Source organism: Dunckerocampus dactyliophorus, chromosome 2 (assembly GCF_027744805.1).
Source record: "Dunckerocampus dactyliophorus isolate RoL2022-P2 chromosome 2, RoL_Ddac_1.1, whole genome shotgun sequence".
Taxonomy (NCBI): Eukaryota; Metazoa; Chordata; class Actinopteri; order Syngnathiformes; family Syngnathidae; genus Dunckerocampus; species Dunckerocampus dactyliophorus.
Genome location: NC_072820.1, coordinates 1,694,201 through 1,711,866, shown reverse-complemented (window position 1 = coordinate 1,711,866; position 17,666 = coordinate 1,694,201). Strand labels below are relative to the sequence as shown.

The following is a 17,666-nucleotide window of genomic DNA, read 5'->3' as shown; positions in this document are numbered from 1 at the left end:
GAGAGATGCACCACACCCACAGATGCTTGCACCCCTGGGTGCTGATTAGCCCACAGTGTCTCCCCCCCCCCACATGACTAGGATGGTGACCCGGCACAGGCTGAGCCAATCAATGCGATGCATGCATCGATTTCCACCCCCCTCCGGAATAAAAAAAAAATGTCACTATCATTCTTCCACGCCAGTAAGCACTCATTTAATGTGTGTGTTCATACTGAGACACTTTAAATGATGACTTCATGGACATTTTGGCGTGGAAATTGTGGAAAACGTACAAAAATCCACCGGTGAATTCGAGCCTTTTATATCTGCGTGGTGCCTGCTGCCCTCTGGTGGCCACCACACGCATTTCACGCAAATGTGCATCCGCTCTGACACATTCAAACGCGCCAAGGGTTTAAAATAGGGACAAATTGACAGCAGAAACCCCCCTGAACACCAAATGTATTGCCATCAAAGTGTAAAACACGATCAATATAAACAAAAGGAGGCGCTTAAATACAATGTTGAACCCAAAATGTCTTCCTTTGCAAGTGAAAAATCATTTGCCATTTGAACAAAAACCTGCTCTAGCGCAGCAGCAAAGAAAAAAACAGCATTTTTGGTCGTTTGCTGGCAATATGAGAGGAAAATGTCTTTGCATTTTGTGCTTTTTTTTGTTTTTTGGATCAAATTCTCAAAGGAGAAGGCACATGTGCAAGAAAATGTGGAATCATACTTGTTACATAATGTATAATTATTTATATTCTTATAATAATAATAACATATTAACATGTGAAATGTACCAAATAATAATACTTGATGATACTGCATAGAATAATACCTATATAATAATATCTAATCATATCATATTTACATTTATATAATACCACTATTAAACTTATTCATTATACTTTACTAGAATGACGGATGTGTAAAACAAAAGCCGTTGACCTTTTGCATGTTCACGCACAGCAAAGTGTTGTTTTTCTGAGGCACAGAGAGTTCAATTCATGCCAAAAGCAACCTCAGCTCATGCTAAGGAAGTTAGCATAGTCCAGTAGCAGGCTTGTTTGGTTTGCAGTGCCAAATATGAAGTGCAAGCACGCCCCCCGCTGGCCCGCGCTCACGCTGCACGGTCCCATCACAGCACGTTGGGGAGGTAAAGCGAGCACAGCAGCATGTTCTGTCCCAGCGCCGGGAAGCGGCGGAAGGCCTCCCAGGCGTCGGAGAAGATGTTGTACTTGAGGAAGACGCGGTGCTCCAGGCTGGTGGGCAGGCTGACGTCGCGGCTCATGATGTAGATGCCGTCGTTGTGCAGCGTGCACGTCAGGTTCAGGCCCGACTTGGAGGTGTTCTCCTTCAGGTGGAGCCACTCGCCAGTGGTGACGTTGTAGGACTGCACGGTGAGCACGTCCTCCGTCTGGCTGGGGCGCCGCTGATGATAATGATGATGCTGCTGGTGCAGCGGCATGTGGTCCAGTTCGTGCGTGTAGCCTCCCACCAGGTAGATGGTGTCCTCCACCGAGAGCATCTGCTGCTTGCGGATGTGCACCGAGCATGGCCGGAACGCCGTCCACGTGTCAGAGGTGGGGCAGTAGCGGAGGAGGTTGGTGTTCCTTTCTGTTTGAGAAAACAAATGTTGTGATGTTTGTGATTTCGGTGCAAAAACTAAACAAGAGCACCCACCTCGTGCGGTGTATCCACCCATGACGTAGATCATCCCCTGGCACTCGCAGGCTGAGAACTCGGCCAGCGGGTCCGGCATGGAAGACACACAAGTCCAGAAGTCGTTCTCGGGGCTGTAACACTCCACCGTGCCCAGACAATGGCCCCCCACGGCGTACAGCTTCCCCTGAACGGCCAGCAGCTTGAAGTTGGACCTGTGAAGAAAGGAGAGCACAGCTGAGTGACATCTTCAGCGCTGATAAGATGACGTTACCTTTTCTGGTTGAGCGGCGCTGCCTGGTTCCACTCGTTCCTGCAGGGGTTGTAGCAGTGCACGGCAGAGATCTCCTGGCTGGTGGTCCTGTACCCCCCCACGATGAAGAGGTAGTTGTCCAGCACGGCCGAGCCGTAGCCTCTGACGTTGATCATATCTTGAGGCAAGTTGTTGGCCAGTGGCTTCCAGCGCTGCTCCACCTCTCCGTACCTCAGCATGGTCCAGGGCTCGTCCTGATCCGGCACGTCCAGGCACAGGCAGGTGAAGTCCCCGATGGCCACCAGGGTGGCGGTGCCCCTCATGCGCATCTCTCTCACCTGGTCCCTGACGGCGGAGGGCAGGCTGCTGAACTCCGGTCGCCTCATCATGGGGTGATAGTGGCAGCTCATGTACTTGAGGCAGGCGTGACGAAGGTCGTGCGTTCCGTAAACGTCAGAGAGGCTGTAGAGCTCCACGCAGTTATCCAGGCGGATCTCTGCAGTGAGGAGCTTGAGGATAGAGGTGACCTGAAGGAAGGAGGCGGTCTCTATCAAATCCTCCAGGGTCTCATTGGAAATCTCCACTTTAGAGGTGTTGATGAATTCCAGGACCAGCTCCAGGCCGGGAACGCTGAGGCCCCGCAGTTGCACAGAGTCCTCCGTGGACTCCCTCATGCCGGAGCTGTACAGGGCACGGAAGTAGTCGCTCTTCTCGATCAACTTCTTCTTGTTCACCTCGTAGATCTTGTCCTCCATGACAATGGCGATTATCTGATCTGATGACATGTCGGAACAAGTTGAGTTTTAGGGTATTACTCACCCTTTCTTATGCTCTGAGGCTAGTTTTTTTGTTTACATGTCACCGGAGAGCAGCAGTCCATATATGGTCATGCTCGGCCCATAGGTCGACATCAAGCAACTTTCATTAGCCGGGGAAGCTAACCAGCTAACAACAAGCACAACTGGTCACAAGAGAAACTTCCACGCGGTAACATTACCCGAGAGTCATTCGAAAGACTTCTACAGAGTTAGCGGTTGTATTTTATGTGATGTAAGATATTCTAGACAGCGGTGTTGATGTACTCCTTGTCTTTTAGTACACCCTGAGCTAGGCTGTCAATTTGGGACTGTTGTGGTTGATTTCTTCGTGACCACTTATTGTACAGCTGCCGTGTGCCGCTGTGTGCTACTGCTGCCACCTAGCGGCAAATGCGCGTTACAGCGCCCCATACCTGGTTTATCCGTTTATATCAGGGGTCTGCAACCTTTTTTCTTGTGACAGCCAATATTACAAAATGAAAATGGCCGAGAACTACTCATTTTTGGAACATTTATTTTTTGGGTTTAATTCAACCCAAAGTAAAGATGCTTGTTTGACCACAACATTAACAAAATGTAGGTCACCACAAGACACATTTTCTATTAAAACATCAACAACATTTTCTCCCTCTGTATTTTATATTTCAGAATGCATTTCTTTCTCGGGTTATGTACGAGTTTCATTCCTACACGGTGATGTAAGTTGAGTTTTGGTGTAAGTCGGACCTTACACCCAAATTAACTCCAAAGTCACTCACACTGTACACAAAACAGATGAAAGACATAAATGAAACCATAATTAAAAAGATAAATCCAACAATTTCCTATGCCACGTGTCCTCACAAGAGTCACGGGGGTATGCTGGAGCTGGAGCCTATCCCAGCTGACTTTGGGCGAGAGGCGGGGTACCTGGACTGGTTGCCAGCCAAATGCAGGGTACATGTAGACAAACAACCATTCATACCTGTGGACAATTTAGAGTCGTCAATTAAATTAGCATGCATGTTTTTGGAATGTGGGAGGAAACCCAGAGGAAACATGCAAACTCCCCACAAAGATGCCAAATGGAGGTTCAAGCCCAGATCTTGCAGATCTCCTGACTGTGTGGCCAACATGCTAACCACTAGGCAACTCTTTACTTTTATTCCTGTGGGGAGCGTTGCAAGGGAGGGAGAGACAGGTTTATGGGGAGGAGGACGTCTCAATAGTGAAACTATTACGCTGCTTATGATGTTATCACTGTCCATTTCATAGGAGCAGATCCTTGTGCATGTTTAACTGGACCGTTTTTATCCCTCATGATGGTTGGCGTGTTTGAGCAGCTTTGACTGGGCATGCAGCCAATGGGGATTTCTCCACTGAGCGTCTCACGATGTCTCATTTCCACTCTACTTTCACTTTCACTTTCATGCGCCACCACCAGACAAATCTGAGTGACTGGCTTGGAAGTCATAATGGAGTTTAAATAGGTAACTAAAAAGAGCAAAAGTGATGCGATGTCTGTTTGGTTTGGCGTTACGAGTGCAAGCAGGCCCCCATCTGGCCTGTGTTGACGCTGCACGGTCCCATCTAGTTTTCCATTTCGTTGAGGAGGTAAAGCAAGTACGGCAGCGTGATCTGTCTCAGGTCCGGGAAGCATCGTAAGTTCTCCAAGGCGTTGGAGAAGATGTTGTACTTGAGGGTGAGGCTGCGAAATAAGGCTGTCATGCAGGCTGACGTTGCAACTCAAGATGTAGATGCCGTCGTTCTGCAGCGTGGACTTCAGGGCACCATACAAATTGTTCTTGTTGTGGGGGAGATGGTTCCACAACAGAGGAGCCTGATAACTAAATGCTCTGCCTCCCATTCTACTTCTAAACATTCACAACACACATTGGAGTGGCAAGTATCCAATCCTGGGAGGGCAGTTTTCTCCTGGGTTGATCGGGTTCTAGGAGCTCTTTAAGATGTGCTATTGCCTGACCGTGTACTTTACTTTCCTTTGCGGATGCTATGAGCAACCCTGATGCTAATTGCTAATCAGTTAGTATTTAGTTCAGCTTGGAGTTTCAGCTAGCGAGTCGGAGGTAGGACCCCGCAGAGTTTGATGACTTCGATGAACATGCTAACACTGAAAGCAAACAGTACACGCCCAAGGAGTTGCGACAGTGATGTGGGGCCCTGAAGGCACGCTTGTGCCTATCAATATGGTGAAACCACTACACTTACATATACTTATAGTGTTATCACTGTCCATTTCATAGGCGCAGATCCTTTTACAAGATATCATCTTTATCCCTCACAACGTTTGCCACATTTCCACAGCTTTGACTGGGCATGCAACCAATGGGGATTTCTCCACTTACAATGTCGAATTTCAACTCTACTTTCACTTTCACTTTTATGCACTGCCACCAGACGAGTCTGAGTGACTGCCTTGAGAGTCATGATGGAGATTAAATTTAAATAGGTATCTAAAAAGTGTTCCAAGCATGGAGCACACTCGGACTGTTGTCCAGGTGTCGGAGGTGGGGCAGTAGCTGAGGAGCTTGGTGTTCATGTCTGTTTGAGCGACAAACGTGATCTTTGTGATCAAAAACAAGAGCACCCACCTTGTGTGGTGCAGCCACTCGTGACGTAGATCATCCCCTGGCACTCGCAGGCTGAGAACGGCACCAGCGGGTCAGGCATGGAAGACACATAAGTCCAGAGGTCCTTCTCAGGGTTATACCACCCAGATACTGGCCCCCCATGGCGTACAGCATCCCATGACTGGCCAGCAGCTTGAACTTGTACCTGAGAAGAATAGAGAGCACAGGTGAGTGACATCTTCAGGGCTGATAGATGACAACGTTACCTAGTCTGGTTGAGCGGCGCCGTCTGGTTGAATACTTTTGCAACAATGAAATACACTAAGCCCCCAACTAACGAACACAATTGGTTCCAGACGACCGTTCTTAAGTCGAATCGTTCTTAAGTGGAATTGTTCTTAAGTAGGGGAAAAGGTAATATTACCAATGATATAGGTACTACATGTACGTGTATACATACACAGTATATGTGTATGTATGTAAATATGAGTTTGGATGCAGTAGTAATATTAAACCAGGATAATTAATGAAAAAAACAATAATAAAAATGATATAATAATACGTAATGATAAATGTTATTTACCTTTGAAGAGGAGTGGTCGAGCATACGTCGTTGTGGAGGAGGAGGAGTTATTAAAAAAAAGGACAAATGGTGGTGGTGGTTAGACTCTTCTAAAAGAGGTAGTGTTCTGTGGGTGGTGTAGAATTAAGCAGGCCTATTAACTCTTCATAAACTTTAATCACACGCTCTGTCCGGGTTGTATCATATAACTCTTAGCCTTCCTCTCTCCTCTTCCTCGTCTTCCTGTATCTGTTGGTCCCATTAGCAGTGTCACAGTGCCCTCTGCTGGTCAAGCATGTACAGTAGAAATATGGACTTATAAGGCAAAACACATGAAAATATAGACTAGTCGGCTTTGTTCGTATCTCCGAATGTTCGCATGTCAGATGTTCGTTAGTAGGGGACTTAGTGTACAGACTTATGCAATCTATCTAGAGTAAAGAGTGCTTATGAACAAAAACAGTGATGGATTGTCATGTTTGTGATATTTCCTTTTATCCAAACAGGAGAAATGCACTTTTCCTTTGTTCTGTGCCGAGAAATTGAGTGTTGCTCATGGGTATGAACACTTTTGCAACCCACTGTATACCACAGATATCGGTGTGAGCCGGCTAGTTCTAACTAGCGAAAACAAACAATTCAAAACATGGCGAATATTTAGGTGGAGTAGCAAATGATTGAATGTGTAATAAAACATGACTGACGTTACTGTGAAAATCAATAATCATGCTTAATTACTTGCATTTATATGCTTCTTTTGGTCTCCGCTCTGCCGTCTTGTCAGCGGGTGTTGCAGCTCCGCCCACCACTTCATTTCAAGTAGCTTTCTAGGCCTGGACACTCCTTAGCACTTACATCTTACCCCTCGGTTTATGGAGAAGTGGGACTAGGGTTGGGCATTGTTTGAATTTGAACAATTCCAGTTCTGGTTCCGATTCCTCGTTTTGATTCCGGTTCTTAACTTTTTTTTTATTCCAATGCTTGTAAAAGGGAGGGACTTAAAAGTTGGTATGTTTTCAGTGAAGGTGCTAAACAGACTTTTTTTTGGATGAAATGTCTGAACCTCTCGGTGAATTGTGTGAATTGATCAACTTTACTTTGAATTTCTGGCAGGGCAACCAGGATATAAATATCAAAGCATTCAACTTGAATCTAAATGCTATGAAGTTTGTTTTTACAGGAGTAAACTTTCACAAAAGATGTTTACTTTTGAAAAGTAGTGTATTTCATTTGCTGTCTCAATGTTGGTGTAAGCTGTTTTTTCTGAAAGTCTTATTTTGTTTACACAGGTAAACAGGATAAAGCCGGAAGAGCTCTTATTTTGAAGGCCAGAAGTGTGTTGTGTGAGTTGAGGAGGTCCCTTGACTGTTGCTAACAGAGACGTACTGTGCAAATGATAATCTTGCCTAGCCGTAGCTCCCGTCATTTATTTACACCGAACTTCCACATCAGCTAGCATCCTGCAACCCTGGCTTACACTGGCATGAGACAGACGTCATTTACTGTTTGACTTCCCTGATTGTCATTTCTGAGAGGAAGCCCGACATAGCGCATCAAAGATGAGCTACCCTGTTAGTTCTACACCTTGAATGCGTGAACCTTAATCATGTTTGTCGTGCACCCTCCTTTGCATGATATCATCGTGTTGCAAATGTTGCACTGAGCCAACTGCTCCTTTTTAATGAAGTTAACACAAACTTTTTAGCTGCTTCTTCTCCGCTGGTGCTCGCCGGCTTCTTCTTCATTGGTGTACGCGGCTATTTCTTCTGGTAGGCAAAGTGAGCATCGAAAATAACATTTGAACTTTGGAATTGGAATGTTAGTCCCGGTTCCCATCGATGCTCCAGACAAGGTGCCCAACTCTAATTGGGACACCACTTGATTCTCATGAATGCACAAAACTTAGGGGAAAGGGTTAAGATCAGGGTAGAACTGGGATTCAGCCGAAGTTTCTCAGCCGGACTGGGAACACCTCAGGGACTATCGGGAGGAGACGGAGTAGCCGGGGAGAGGGAAGTTTGCTTTGCCCTCCCCCACAACCCGACCTCGGACAAGCGGAAAATGGATGGAATGGAAAAAGTATTGGAACATGTGACTGACAGGTGTTTTGTTGCCCAGGTGCGTCCTATGACATTACTTATTTGATCAATAAATAACACTGACTGTGTACACTCTTTCGGATGGGGTAAGATAGGTTTTCCCTGTTGAGATGTGGGACAGGGTTTCCTAACTTTTATATTGTGATAAATTGAGAGCAGAACCCCCCGAAAACCAACTTTATTGCCTGTAATGTGTCTGACATATCAGTATTACCAACTTAGAAACTTAAATCCTGGGTTGAACCAGGGAAGGAATAATGGGTGTGTCTTATATTTGCACCTTAGGCACGTTCATACACAGCAGAATGTAGATTTTTTTTTTTTTTGAAGCACGGAGAGTCCAATTCATGCCAATTAATGCACTTCAACCTCGGCTGTAAGGAAGTTAGCATTGTCTGTTTGGGTTGGCGTTACTAGTGCAAGCACGCCCCCAACTGGCCTGTGCTGACACTGCATGGTCCCAGCTAGTTTTCTTTGTCGTTGGGGAGGTAAAGCGAGCACAGCAGCGTGATCTCCTCTAGCTCCAGGAAGTACTGGAAGTACTCCCAGTCGTTGGAGAAGATGTTGTACATGAGAAAGGGGTTGTCGTGCAGCTGGACGTAGCGACTCATGATGTAGATGCCGTCGTTGTGCAGCGTGGACGTCATGTCCGAATGCCATTTGCTCTTCTTGTGGAGCCACTCGTGGGTGGTGACGTTGTAGGACCACATGGTGACCGTGTCATCGCCCCGTCTGAGACTTTGCAGCAGGCAATACTCCTCCCAGCTGAGAATCTGTTTTTCTGTTTCAAAGCCTCCCCCCAGGTAGATGGTGTCCTCCACCGAGACCATCTGGTGCTCACAGATGTGCATCGAGCACAATTGGACCGTCGTCCAGGTGTCGGAAGTGGGGCTGTAGCGGAGGAGCTCGGTGTTCTTGTCTGTTTGGGAGACAAACGTGATCTTTGTGATCTTGGTATAAAAACAAGAGCACGCACCTCGTGTGGTGAATCCACCCATGACGTAGATCATCCCCTGGGACTCGCAGGCTGAGAACTTGACCAGCAGGTCAGGCATGGAAGACACATAAGTCCAGGCATCATTCTCAGGGTTGTAACACTCCACCATGCCCAGAGACCGTACGGCGTACAGCTTCCCCTGAACGGCCAGAAAATAAAGCATTGGATGGATCCAATGCTTTATTCTCTAGTATCAATTCAATCGATTGATTGCCTTTTAAATGATGTTAGATGGATATGTCGTCCAGAATGGAAACTTGCTGAACAAAGGTCGATGGAGTTGAATGATAGGAATATAAATCAATGTATTGATTAATCGCTACACACGTCTTTAAAGTGTCAAACATACAAGTATGACCAACCAAAGAAGCTTAAATGATGGATGTGTAAAACCAAAACCGTTGTCTATTTGGATCTTATGCACGTTCATAGACAGCAGAATGATGATTTTATTACTTTTTTTGAAGCATAGAGTCCAATTCATGTCAAAAGCACTTCAATCTCAGCTATCAGGAAGTTAGCATTGTCTGTTTGGGTTGGAGATACTAGTGCAAGCACACCCCCAACTGGCCTGTGCTGACACTGCATGGTCCCAGCTAGTGTTCCATTTCGTTGGGGAGGTAAAGCGAGCACAGCAGTGTGATCTCACCTAGCACTGGGAAGCACCGGAAGGCCTCCCGGGTGTTGGAGAAGATGTTGTACTTAAGGAAGAGACTGCCATTGCAGGTTGATGTTGCAGCTCATGATGTAGATCACAGGTGTCAAACACAAGGCCCGGGGGCCAGATGTGGCCCGCCACATCATTTTATGCGGCCCGTGAAACCCTTGGAATAATGCATGTCAATAATCCACTTCACCTCTGCCCTTCTAAATGTATTTGACGTGTCATTTTGACAGAAAAATTGTACTGCATGCGGTTCTTCTAAACGTCAGTATTATTTAATCATGCAGCAAGATATTCCAAGCATTTTTCAAAAACAAATACAGTCAAACCTGTCTTAGTGGCCACCTGTATAGAACGGCCACCTGCCTATAGCGGCCACTGGAAAATCCGCCGCAGAAAATTTGCGTGTTATAGACCCTGTGTATAGTCACCTGTCTAACGCGACCAGCGGCCACCCATTTGGTATCCCTTGGTCAATATATGACCGCATATAGCAGCCAAATTACCAACTCAAGCAGAAGCTTCATGTGACGGTCACCTGCTGCTGCGCCCCGTTTTCTCGCTCTTTCTCTCTTCTCTCCCACAGCTGGGCATGCAGCAGGAGCAGGGACAACTGGACACACCGGTAGCTAATTAATCCTTCCCCTACTTAACTCAAAGTAGGGGCAGCTGTGAGACGCCGGTTCCTTCCATAACAGCTCAGTCTACGCACTCGCGACTCACCAAATCGCTCAAGCCCTTTCGGATTCGGCGTCTTCACAGCCGGGTGTTCCAGTTGTCCCTTGACCTAGCCGTTTGCAAATTCTCTTGTGTTTTTGAACCTATTACTCTGGGGCTCCACAAGCTCCACAGTTCACTCCTGTGATTACCTCCACGCTGAAAAGCAGTTAAAGAACTGCCATCCACTTACCTTGCTTCCGCATTCTGTGGTCCTCCGCACACGCACCCGTAACACTTCACGCACGAAAAATAATCAACTCACATTTGAAACAAGAAACAAGTAATAATGTTTTAAATGTGAAAAGATTATATTAAAACTTTTTTATTAGAACTAAAATTTTCTTCAAAAAAGTTTAAGATCAGCCAACCAAATCCAAATTCAAAAACAAAATATTAAAAACAAACATAACAAAAGAGAATACTAGCACAGCTTTGTTCTGTGGGTGGTGTGGAATATTTACAGCTTTTAATCGCCAGCTCGGCTCGGTTGCATCATATCATTCCAACTTTCTCCTTCCTTTTCTCTCATTCACTCTCTCTACTGTTGGTCCCATCCTTAGTCCCACAGTGCCCTCTACTGGTCAACATGTAACAGTATAATTATATGTATCTGCAAACACAACAAGCTTCTAATCACAGACATGTTAATATGTGCGCCCACAAATTCAAAATAGCCGCCAACCTGTCTATACCGGCCACCTGTCTATAGCGGCCTCTTTTGCAGTTTCCCTTTAGTGGCCGCTATAGACAGGTTTGACTGTACTTGAATACCTGCTTGTCACCATGACATTCTCACTTCACTTCTCATTTCGAAGCAAGTTATCCATCAATTTGTTAGTAAAAATATAATAATCTAATGCATGAGCAACTGTGTAATAATATTATGAGGTTATAGTCATATTTAGATTCATAAAAACTGACAGTTACAAGTGGCCCTCTGAGGGCAGCCGTAACTGCAATGTGGCCCTCAATGAAAATGAGTTTGACACCCCTGATGTAGATGCTGTAATTGTGCAGCGTGGACGTTAGCTACAAATATGACTTGTTCTTCATGTGGGGCCACTCTCCGGTGGTGACTGCGTCCTCCTCCTGGCTTGGACGGTGCAGCAGGCAATACTCCTCCCAGCTGTGAATCTGTTTTTCTGTTTCATAGCCTCCCACCAGATAGATGGTGTCCTCACAGATGTACATCAAACACACTTGGACCGTCGTCCAAGTGTCAGAGGGGGGGCAGTAGCGGAGGAGCTTGGTAATGTTAAAGCAAGGCAAGTTTATTTATGTATAGAGCACAATTCATACACAAGGTAATTCAAAGTGCCTTCCAGAAAAGGGTAAAATCACTTCATAAAACATTCCATAAAAACATAAAATAATTCTAAAATCATTACATAAAATTCCATAAACTAAAAAAGATGAAAAATGAAGACTGCAGATGAAATACTTGCAGTTGTCATGTGCACAGTTGAATAGAAGTGTGGTCATTGCCAAAGTTGAGGATTGTTGCACATCTTCTGGAAGACCGTTCCAGATTTTGGCAGCATAAAACTAAAACGCAGGCTCACCGTGTTTAGTCCTGACTCTGTGCACCCGCAGGTGACCCCTCCCTGAGCTTCTCAGATTATTTATGTGGCACCGACATGTCAGAGATGTACTTTAGCACGAGACCATGAAAAGACTTGTACACCAGCAGAGCTGTTTTAAAGTCTATTATCTAAGCGACAGGAAGCCAGTGCAGAGACCTGTAACAAGTGAATTTCCCTGCTGTGGGATTTATAAAGTACTACTAATACTACTACTACTACTACTGGACTAATATGCTCGTATTTCCTGGTTCTTGTCAGGACTCGAGCAGCAGCATTTTGGATGTACTGCAACTGTTTTCCAGCTTGCTTAGAGAGCCCGGTGAGAAGGCCGTTACAGTAGTCTAGCCTGCTGGTGACAAAGGCATGGATTAGTCTCTCTAAATCTGGTTTTGACACTATTCCCTTGATTTTGGCAATGTTTTTAGGTGGTAAAAGCTGGTCATGTTGTTGATTTAATGTGACTGTTCAAGTTGAGATCTGAGTCCATTTTTACCCCTACATTTCTAACCTGATTAGGTTTTAGAGAGAGTCACAAGGTGACTAATGACACTTCCTCTTTGCTTCTGTGGGCCAAAGACAATTATTTCAGTTTTGTCTGAGTTTAGCTGGAGAAAGTTGTTTTGCATTCACACACCAATCTGGTTGATGCAGTGACAAAGTAAATCTGCAGGACCATTTTCACCTTCTGTCAGTGACACGTAGATCTGAGTGTGGTCTGCATAGTTGTGGTAGTACACACTGTAGCTGCGTATTAGCTGGCCTAAGGGAAGCATGTACAGGTTGAACAATAGGAGTCGCAGGATCGACCCCGGGGGAACCCCACAGGTCATAGCCATTTGCTGACTAATTACAACAAAGTACTTCCTGTTCCTCCAGATAGGACTTGAACCAGTTTAGAGCAGTACCAGAGATTCCCACCCAGTTTTCTAACCTCTAGAATAAGATCACATGGTCAACTGTGTCATTTGTCACCTTGATCAGAGCTGTCTCAGTGCTGTGTTGGGGCCTAAAGCCTGGTTGGAACGTAGCAAACACATTGGGCGGCTGTGCCCATCATGGGCATCTCTCTCACCTGGTCCTTGACGGCGGAGGACAGGCTGCTGAACTCCGGTCGCCTCATCATGGGGTGATAGTGGCAGCTCATGTACTTGAGGCAGGCGTGATGCAGGTCTTTCATCCCGTGAACCTCAGAGAGGCTGTAGAGCTTCACGCAGTTATCCAGGCAGATCTCTAGAGATGCCGTGGGGGCCATTTACAAGAGCGCTGTTGGTAGACCATGCAAAGATGGGCCACCACCGTAAAAAAAAAAATATATATATATATATACTGAATGATCTATCTCTTTGACCTGATTGAGATTGGGTATTATGAAACCTGTAGGTCTTGAAGGTCTACACCACCCATGTGCTTATTGTATCGGCTGGTACGTTTTGGTTGTTGGACGTTGTCAAAGGCACGTCGATGCCTGTTTCATCTCTTGACAGAGGTCTCAGTGTGTTTTCCATACATGCTTGTTGCCACTGTAACAATGTTATTGTCTTTCCAACGGACCAGCAGCTTCTCTCCTTCGCACAGCTTTGTTTTACATATTCCGCAGCATTTGGTCTGTATACTGTGTATTCTGGCTGACTTGGCTGAACCCTTTGGCGCTTAGTGGCCCTTGCATCTTCTGGTTGGCCCCTCTGGAGGGTAGAGGCCCTTGGGTCTTCTGTCTGGACGCTCTGGCGCTTCGAGGCCCTTAGGTCTTCTAGCTGGTCTTCATTGTTATGGTGGGAGGTGGGGGAAGGTGGAAGGGGGAAGGAGTTTGGGCAGGGGAAGGGGGTGTGGTGAAGGGGAGGCCATCATTCCAATCATGTTTGCATAACCTCTGCATGTGCATTCAGCAGCATTGCTAGCAAATGGTTTGTTCCCCCTCATAGTCCATGTCAGACCCATCACTGCATATATCAATACTAGACACCTTAAACATGGCGTGTACCAAAAATCTGTCTTATCTTTGTGTTAACATACCTAACTAACCTTTTCTTTGGGAGCTTTCTTGCTGCCATCTTCTTCTCTTGGCCCAAACAGGAAGTAAACGTCTCTGACCGTGTGACAATTTACAGTAAACATGCGACACTGCACATATTTCATTAAAACCGCTTTTTATTTCAATATCAGCTGGAAATGCATTGATAGATCATTCAGTATATATATTTATTTATTTATGTATATTTTTTGCCTTAGAAATGAAACATTTGTTACGGTCACTTTTGTGACCATTGGGACTTTCAAATGACTTTAAAATGACATTATTTTTCCTCATAATATGATGAGTTTATTCTTGTAAAATTGTGACTTTTTTGTCTTCATAGTTGGATTTTATTTTAGTAAAATTAGAGCTGTTTTTGTTTTTACATTTCTGCTGTTGTTTTTTCCAAATATTTAAACTTTCTTTTGTAAATTATCGTCTCGTAATTATGATCTTATTCCCATAATATTTTGACTCTGTTCTTGTAGCATAACTTTTTCCGCAACCTAATTACAACTCGATTTGTTGTTTTGTTTGTTTCTCATATTACTACTTTTAAAAAATAACATTTCTTTAATATTTCAACTCTGTAAAATGACATTATTTTTCTTTATATTACGAGTTTATTCTTGTAAAATTACCACTTTTTTCTTCATATTTTGACATTATTCTGATAAAATTACTGCAGATTGTTCCATTTTTGCTGTTGTTGTTGTTTTTATTTCATGGGAACCCACTCAAAAAAATCCAGACGTAACTACCTGGAAATAAAAGCTGAAATGTTGCTTTCTGCGCTCATATTTGTCCTTTGATGTAAAACAAAACAAAACAAAAAGTTTGTTTCTTTTCACTTTCGTGATGGAAACTCTTCTTTTGTGGTCCTGCGTGGTAAATATTGTCCCGTCATGATGTCAGCGTAATGATTAGAGCATGTGACACAAGCAGGAAGTGTGTAGAAGACTGGACCAATGTTCACAACGCTGGTCACAGGTGGAGTAGAAGCCTACGAATGTCTGGCCTTCATCCATCGCCTGGGCTGGGTACTTCTGAGGTAACAGACGAAAGCAATTCAACCTCAGCTGTAAGGAAGTTAGCGTTGTCTGTTTGGGTTAGAGTTACTAGTGCAAGCACGCCCCCAACTGGCCTGTGCTGACACTGCATGGTCCCAGCTAGTGTTCCATGTCGTTGGGGAGGTAAAGCGAGCACAACAGCCTGATCTCGTCTAGATCCCGGAAGCACCGGAAGGTCTCCCAGGTGTTGAAGAAGATGTTGTACTTAAGGAAATGGCTGCAATTGAATCTGTCGTGCGAGTTGAACTGTTGGCTTATGATGTAGATGCTGTTGTTGTGGAGCGTGGACATCGGGCTTTGATTCGGCCTCTTCACCATGTGGAGCCACTCGCCGGTGGTGATGTTGTAGGACCCCATGGCGACCGCATTCATCGGATCGGGATGGTGCAACTGCCAAAGGTTCTTCCATCTGGTCATCGGTTTTGTAGTTTCATAGCCTCCCACCAGGTAGATGATGTCCTCCACTGAGTGCATCTCACAGGCGTACATGGAGCATAGTTCGACCGTCATCCAAGTGTCAGAGGTGGGGCAGTAGCGGAGGAGCTTGGCTTTCTCGTCTGTCTGACAGGCAAATGTTGTTATCTTTTTGATCTTGGTACAAAAACAAGAGCACCCACCTCGTGTGGTGTATCCACCAATGACGTAGATCATCCCCTGGCACTCGCAGGCTGAGAACTTGACCAGCGGGTCAGGCATGGAAGCCACACAAGTCCAGACATCATTCACAGGGTTGTAACACTCCACCGTGCCCAGAGACCGGCCCCCCACGGCGTACAGATTCCCCTGAACGGCCAGCAGCTTGAATTCACACCTGAAGAAGAATAGAGAGCACAGGTGAGTGACATCTTCAGCACTGATAAATGACAACGTTACCTTGCCTGGTGGAGCGGTGCCGTCTGGTTCCACTCGTTCGTGCAGGGGTTGTAGCAGTGCACGGCAGACATCTCCTTCAATGTCTTGTTAGTGCCCCTGACCCCACCGGCGATGAAGAGGTAGTTGTCCAGAACAGCACATGCGTATTCTCTGACATTGATCAAGTCTTCAGGCAAGTTGGTGGCCAGAGGCCTCCAGTACCGATCCACCTCTTCGTACCTAATTATGGCCTTGTATGGATTACACTCATTCTCTCTGTGAGTTTTGGAGTTCCTGATGGCCACCAGGGTGGCGGTGCCCCTCATGCGCATCTCTCTCATCTGGTCCCTGACGGTGGAGGGCAGGCTGCTGAACTCGGGTCGCCTCATAACGGGGTGATAGTGGCAACTCATGTACTTGAGGCAGGCGTGATGCAGGTCTTTCATCCCATGAACCTCAGAGAGGCTGTAGAGCTTCATGCAGTTATCCAGGCAGATCTCTACACTAGTGAGGAGCTTGAGGATGGAGGTGACCTGAAGGTAGGAAGCAGCATCGACCAAATCCTCCAGGGTCTCATTGGCAAACTCCACTTTGGAAGTGTTGATGAAGTCCAGGACCAGCTCCAGGCCGGGGACACTGAGGCCCTGCAGCTGCACAGTATCCTCCGTGGACTCCCTCATGCCAGAGCTGTACAGTGCATGGAAGTAGTCACTCTTCTCCATCAGCTTCTTCTTGTTCACCTCAAAGATCTTGTTCTCCAAGACAATGGTGGTGATCTGATCTGAAGTCATGTTGGAATAAGTTGTGTTTCCTGGTGTTACTAACCCTTTGTTAGGTTTTATTTGCATGGCACCAGACAGCAGCAAACCATTTATAGTCATGTTCAGCCCATCAAGGAACTCTTATTGGGCGGTGGAGAGAACCAGCAACAGATGCATGTGCAGCACCCAATCCAGTTTGACAGGTTGTGGCCCTTCTGTTGCCCTTGCTGGAATAAGATTGGGGATTTCTCCACTGGGCGCCTTAAAATGTGTAATTTTAACTCCACTTTCACTTTCACATGTGGCCACCAGACGAGTCTGACTCACTGCCTTGGGAGTCATAATGGAGATTACACTTTAAATAGTTCATAAAAACCTATCGTCATGAGCTTTGGGTAGTGGCTGAAAGGACAAGATGGCGGGTCTCCATAGGGTGGCTGGGCTCTCCCGTCATAAAGAGATAACGTGTGAAGCACTGTTATCCGAGAGAAACTTGGGGAACCGCTGCTACTCTGAGAGGAAAGAGTTGGGTTGTCACGGGGCATCTGGTCAGGATATCTCCCGCACGCCTCCCTGGGGAGGTGTTCAGGACATGTCCGACTGGTAGGAGTTCTCGGCAGTGGTGGAGCTACAGGGTGGCCACGGCCGCCCCTGGCCATTGGTCACTCTTCAGCCACTCCAGTGCATGAACTGCAAGCGTTTAGGTAAATTCTTCATGATTACTCTAAAGGTGAAGGTAGGAAGCAGCGTCGACCAAATCCTCCAGGGTCTCGTTGGCAAACTCCACTTTGGAGGTGTTGATGAAGTCCAGGACCAGCACCAGGCTGCGGATGCTGAGGCCCAGCAGCTGCATGGAGTCCTCTGTGGACTCCCTCATGCCAGAGCTGTACAGTGCATGGAAGTAGTCACTCTTCTCCATCAGCTTCTTCTTGTTCACCTCAAAGATCTTGTCCTCCAAGACAATGGAGATTATGTGATCTGAAGACATGTTAGTTGTGACATGTTAGACATAAGTTGTGGTTCCTGGTATTACTCACCCTTTGTTAGTTTTTATTTCCA

At 45.9% G+C, this 17,666-nt stretch overlaps 4 protein-coding genes across 6 annotated transcripts; all 4 read right to left on the bottom strand.

The window, feature by feature from the left end:
* Positions 1-183: 183 nt before the first annotated feature.
* Positions 184-3,048, bottom strand: LOC129173446 (kelch-like protein 42). Of its 2 annotated transcripts, XM_054764378.1 has the most exons (4): positions 2,756-3,048; positions 1,922-2,675; positions 1,669-1,862; positions 184-1,602 (listed from the first exon to the last, which is right to left on the bottom strand). In XM_054764378.1, exons 1-4 carry the CDS (start codon positions 2,778-2,780, stop codon positions 1,124-1,126), a joined length of 1,452 nt encoding a protein of 483 aa, XP_054620353.1. In that variant the 5' UTR covers positions 2,781-3,048; the 3' UTR covers positions 184-1,123. The 2 variants fall into 2 exon arrangements, with proteins under 2 accessions (XP_054620353.1, XP_054620363.1); XM_054764388.1 differs by having other exon boundaries at positions 185-1,602; positions 1,922-3,048.
* Positions 3,049-8,413: 5,365 nt separating this feature from the next.
* Positions 8,414-9,109, bottom strand: LOC129177144 (kelch-like protein 42). The gene is made up of 2 exons (XM_054767942.1): positions 8,926-9,109; positions 8,414-8,868 (listed from the first exon to the last, which is right to left on the bottom strand). Exons 1-2 carry the CDS (start codon positions 9,107-9,109, stop codon positions 8,414-8,416), a joined length of 639 nt encoding a protein of 212 aa, XP_054623917.1.
* Positions 9,110-12,837: 3,728 nt separating this feature from the next.
* LOC129177026 (kelch-like protein 42) lies at positions 12,838-13,176 on the bottom strand. The gene has a single exon (XM_054767707.1). The coding sequence runs from the start codon at positions 13,163-13,165 to the stop codon at positions 12,920-12,922; it is 246 nt and encodes an 81-aa protein (XP_054623682.1). The 5' UTR covers positions 13,166-13,176; the 3' UTR covers positions 12,838-12,919.
* Positions 13,177-13,906: 730 nt separating this feature from the next.
* Positions 13,907-17,636, bottom strand: LOC129174024 (kelch-like protein 42). Of its 2 annotated transcripts, XM_054765569.1 has the most exons (3): positions 15,868-17,636; positions 15,612-15,805; positions 13,907-15,551 (listed from the first exon to the last, which is right to left on the bottom strand). In XM_054765569.1, the coding sequence occupies exons 1-3, from the start codon at positions 16,725-16,727 to the stop codon at positions 15,094-15,096; spliced, it is 1,512 nt and encodes a 503-aa protein (XP_054621544.1). In that variant the 5' UTR covers positions 16,728-17,636; the 3' UTR covers positions 13,907-15,093. The 2 variants fall into 2 exon arrangements, with proteins under 2 accessions (XP_054621544.1, XP_054621537.1); XM_054765562.1 differs by having other exon boundaries at positions 13,907-15,805.
* Positions 17,637-17,666: the final 30 nt, after the last annotated feature.

Bases quoted from the DNA above. Each gene is read 5' to 3' on its own strand.
- LOC129177026 (XM_054767707.1), bottom strand. From the start codon at position 13,165: ATGGCCCCCACGGCATCTCTAGAGATCTGCCTGGATAACTGCGTGAAG.
- LOC129177144 (XM_054767942.1), bottom strand. From the start codon at position 9,109: ATGCTTTATTTTCTGGCCGTTCAGGGGAAGCTGTACGCCGTACGGTCT. The intron at 8,869-8,925 runs GTGCGTGCTCTT...TCTCCCAAACAG, and splicing joins GGGTGGATTCACCACACGAG to ACAAGAACACCGAGCTCCTC.
- LOC129173446 (XM_054764378.1), bottom strand. From the start codon at position 2,780: ATGGACTGCTGCTCTCCGGTGACAT. The intron at 2,676-2,755 runs GTAAACAAAAAA...ACATGTCATCAG, and splicing joins CTGCTGCTCTCCGGTGACAT to ATCAGATAATCGCCATTGTC. The intron at 1,603-1,668 runs GTGGGTGCTCTT...TTTCTCAAACAG, and splicing joins GGGTGGATACACCGCACGAG to AAAGGAACACCAACCTCCTC.
- LOC129174024 (XM_054765562.1), bottom strand. From the start codon at position 16,727: ATGACTATAAATGGTTTGCTGCTGTCTGGTGCCATGCAAATAAAACCT. The intron at 15,806-15,867 runs GTAACGTTGTCA...ATTCTTCTTCAG, and splicing joins GCACCGCTCCACCAGGCAAG to GTGTGAATTCAAGCTGCTGG.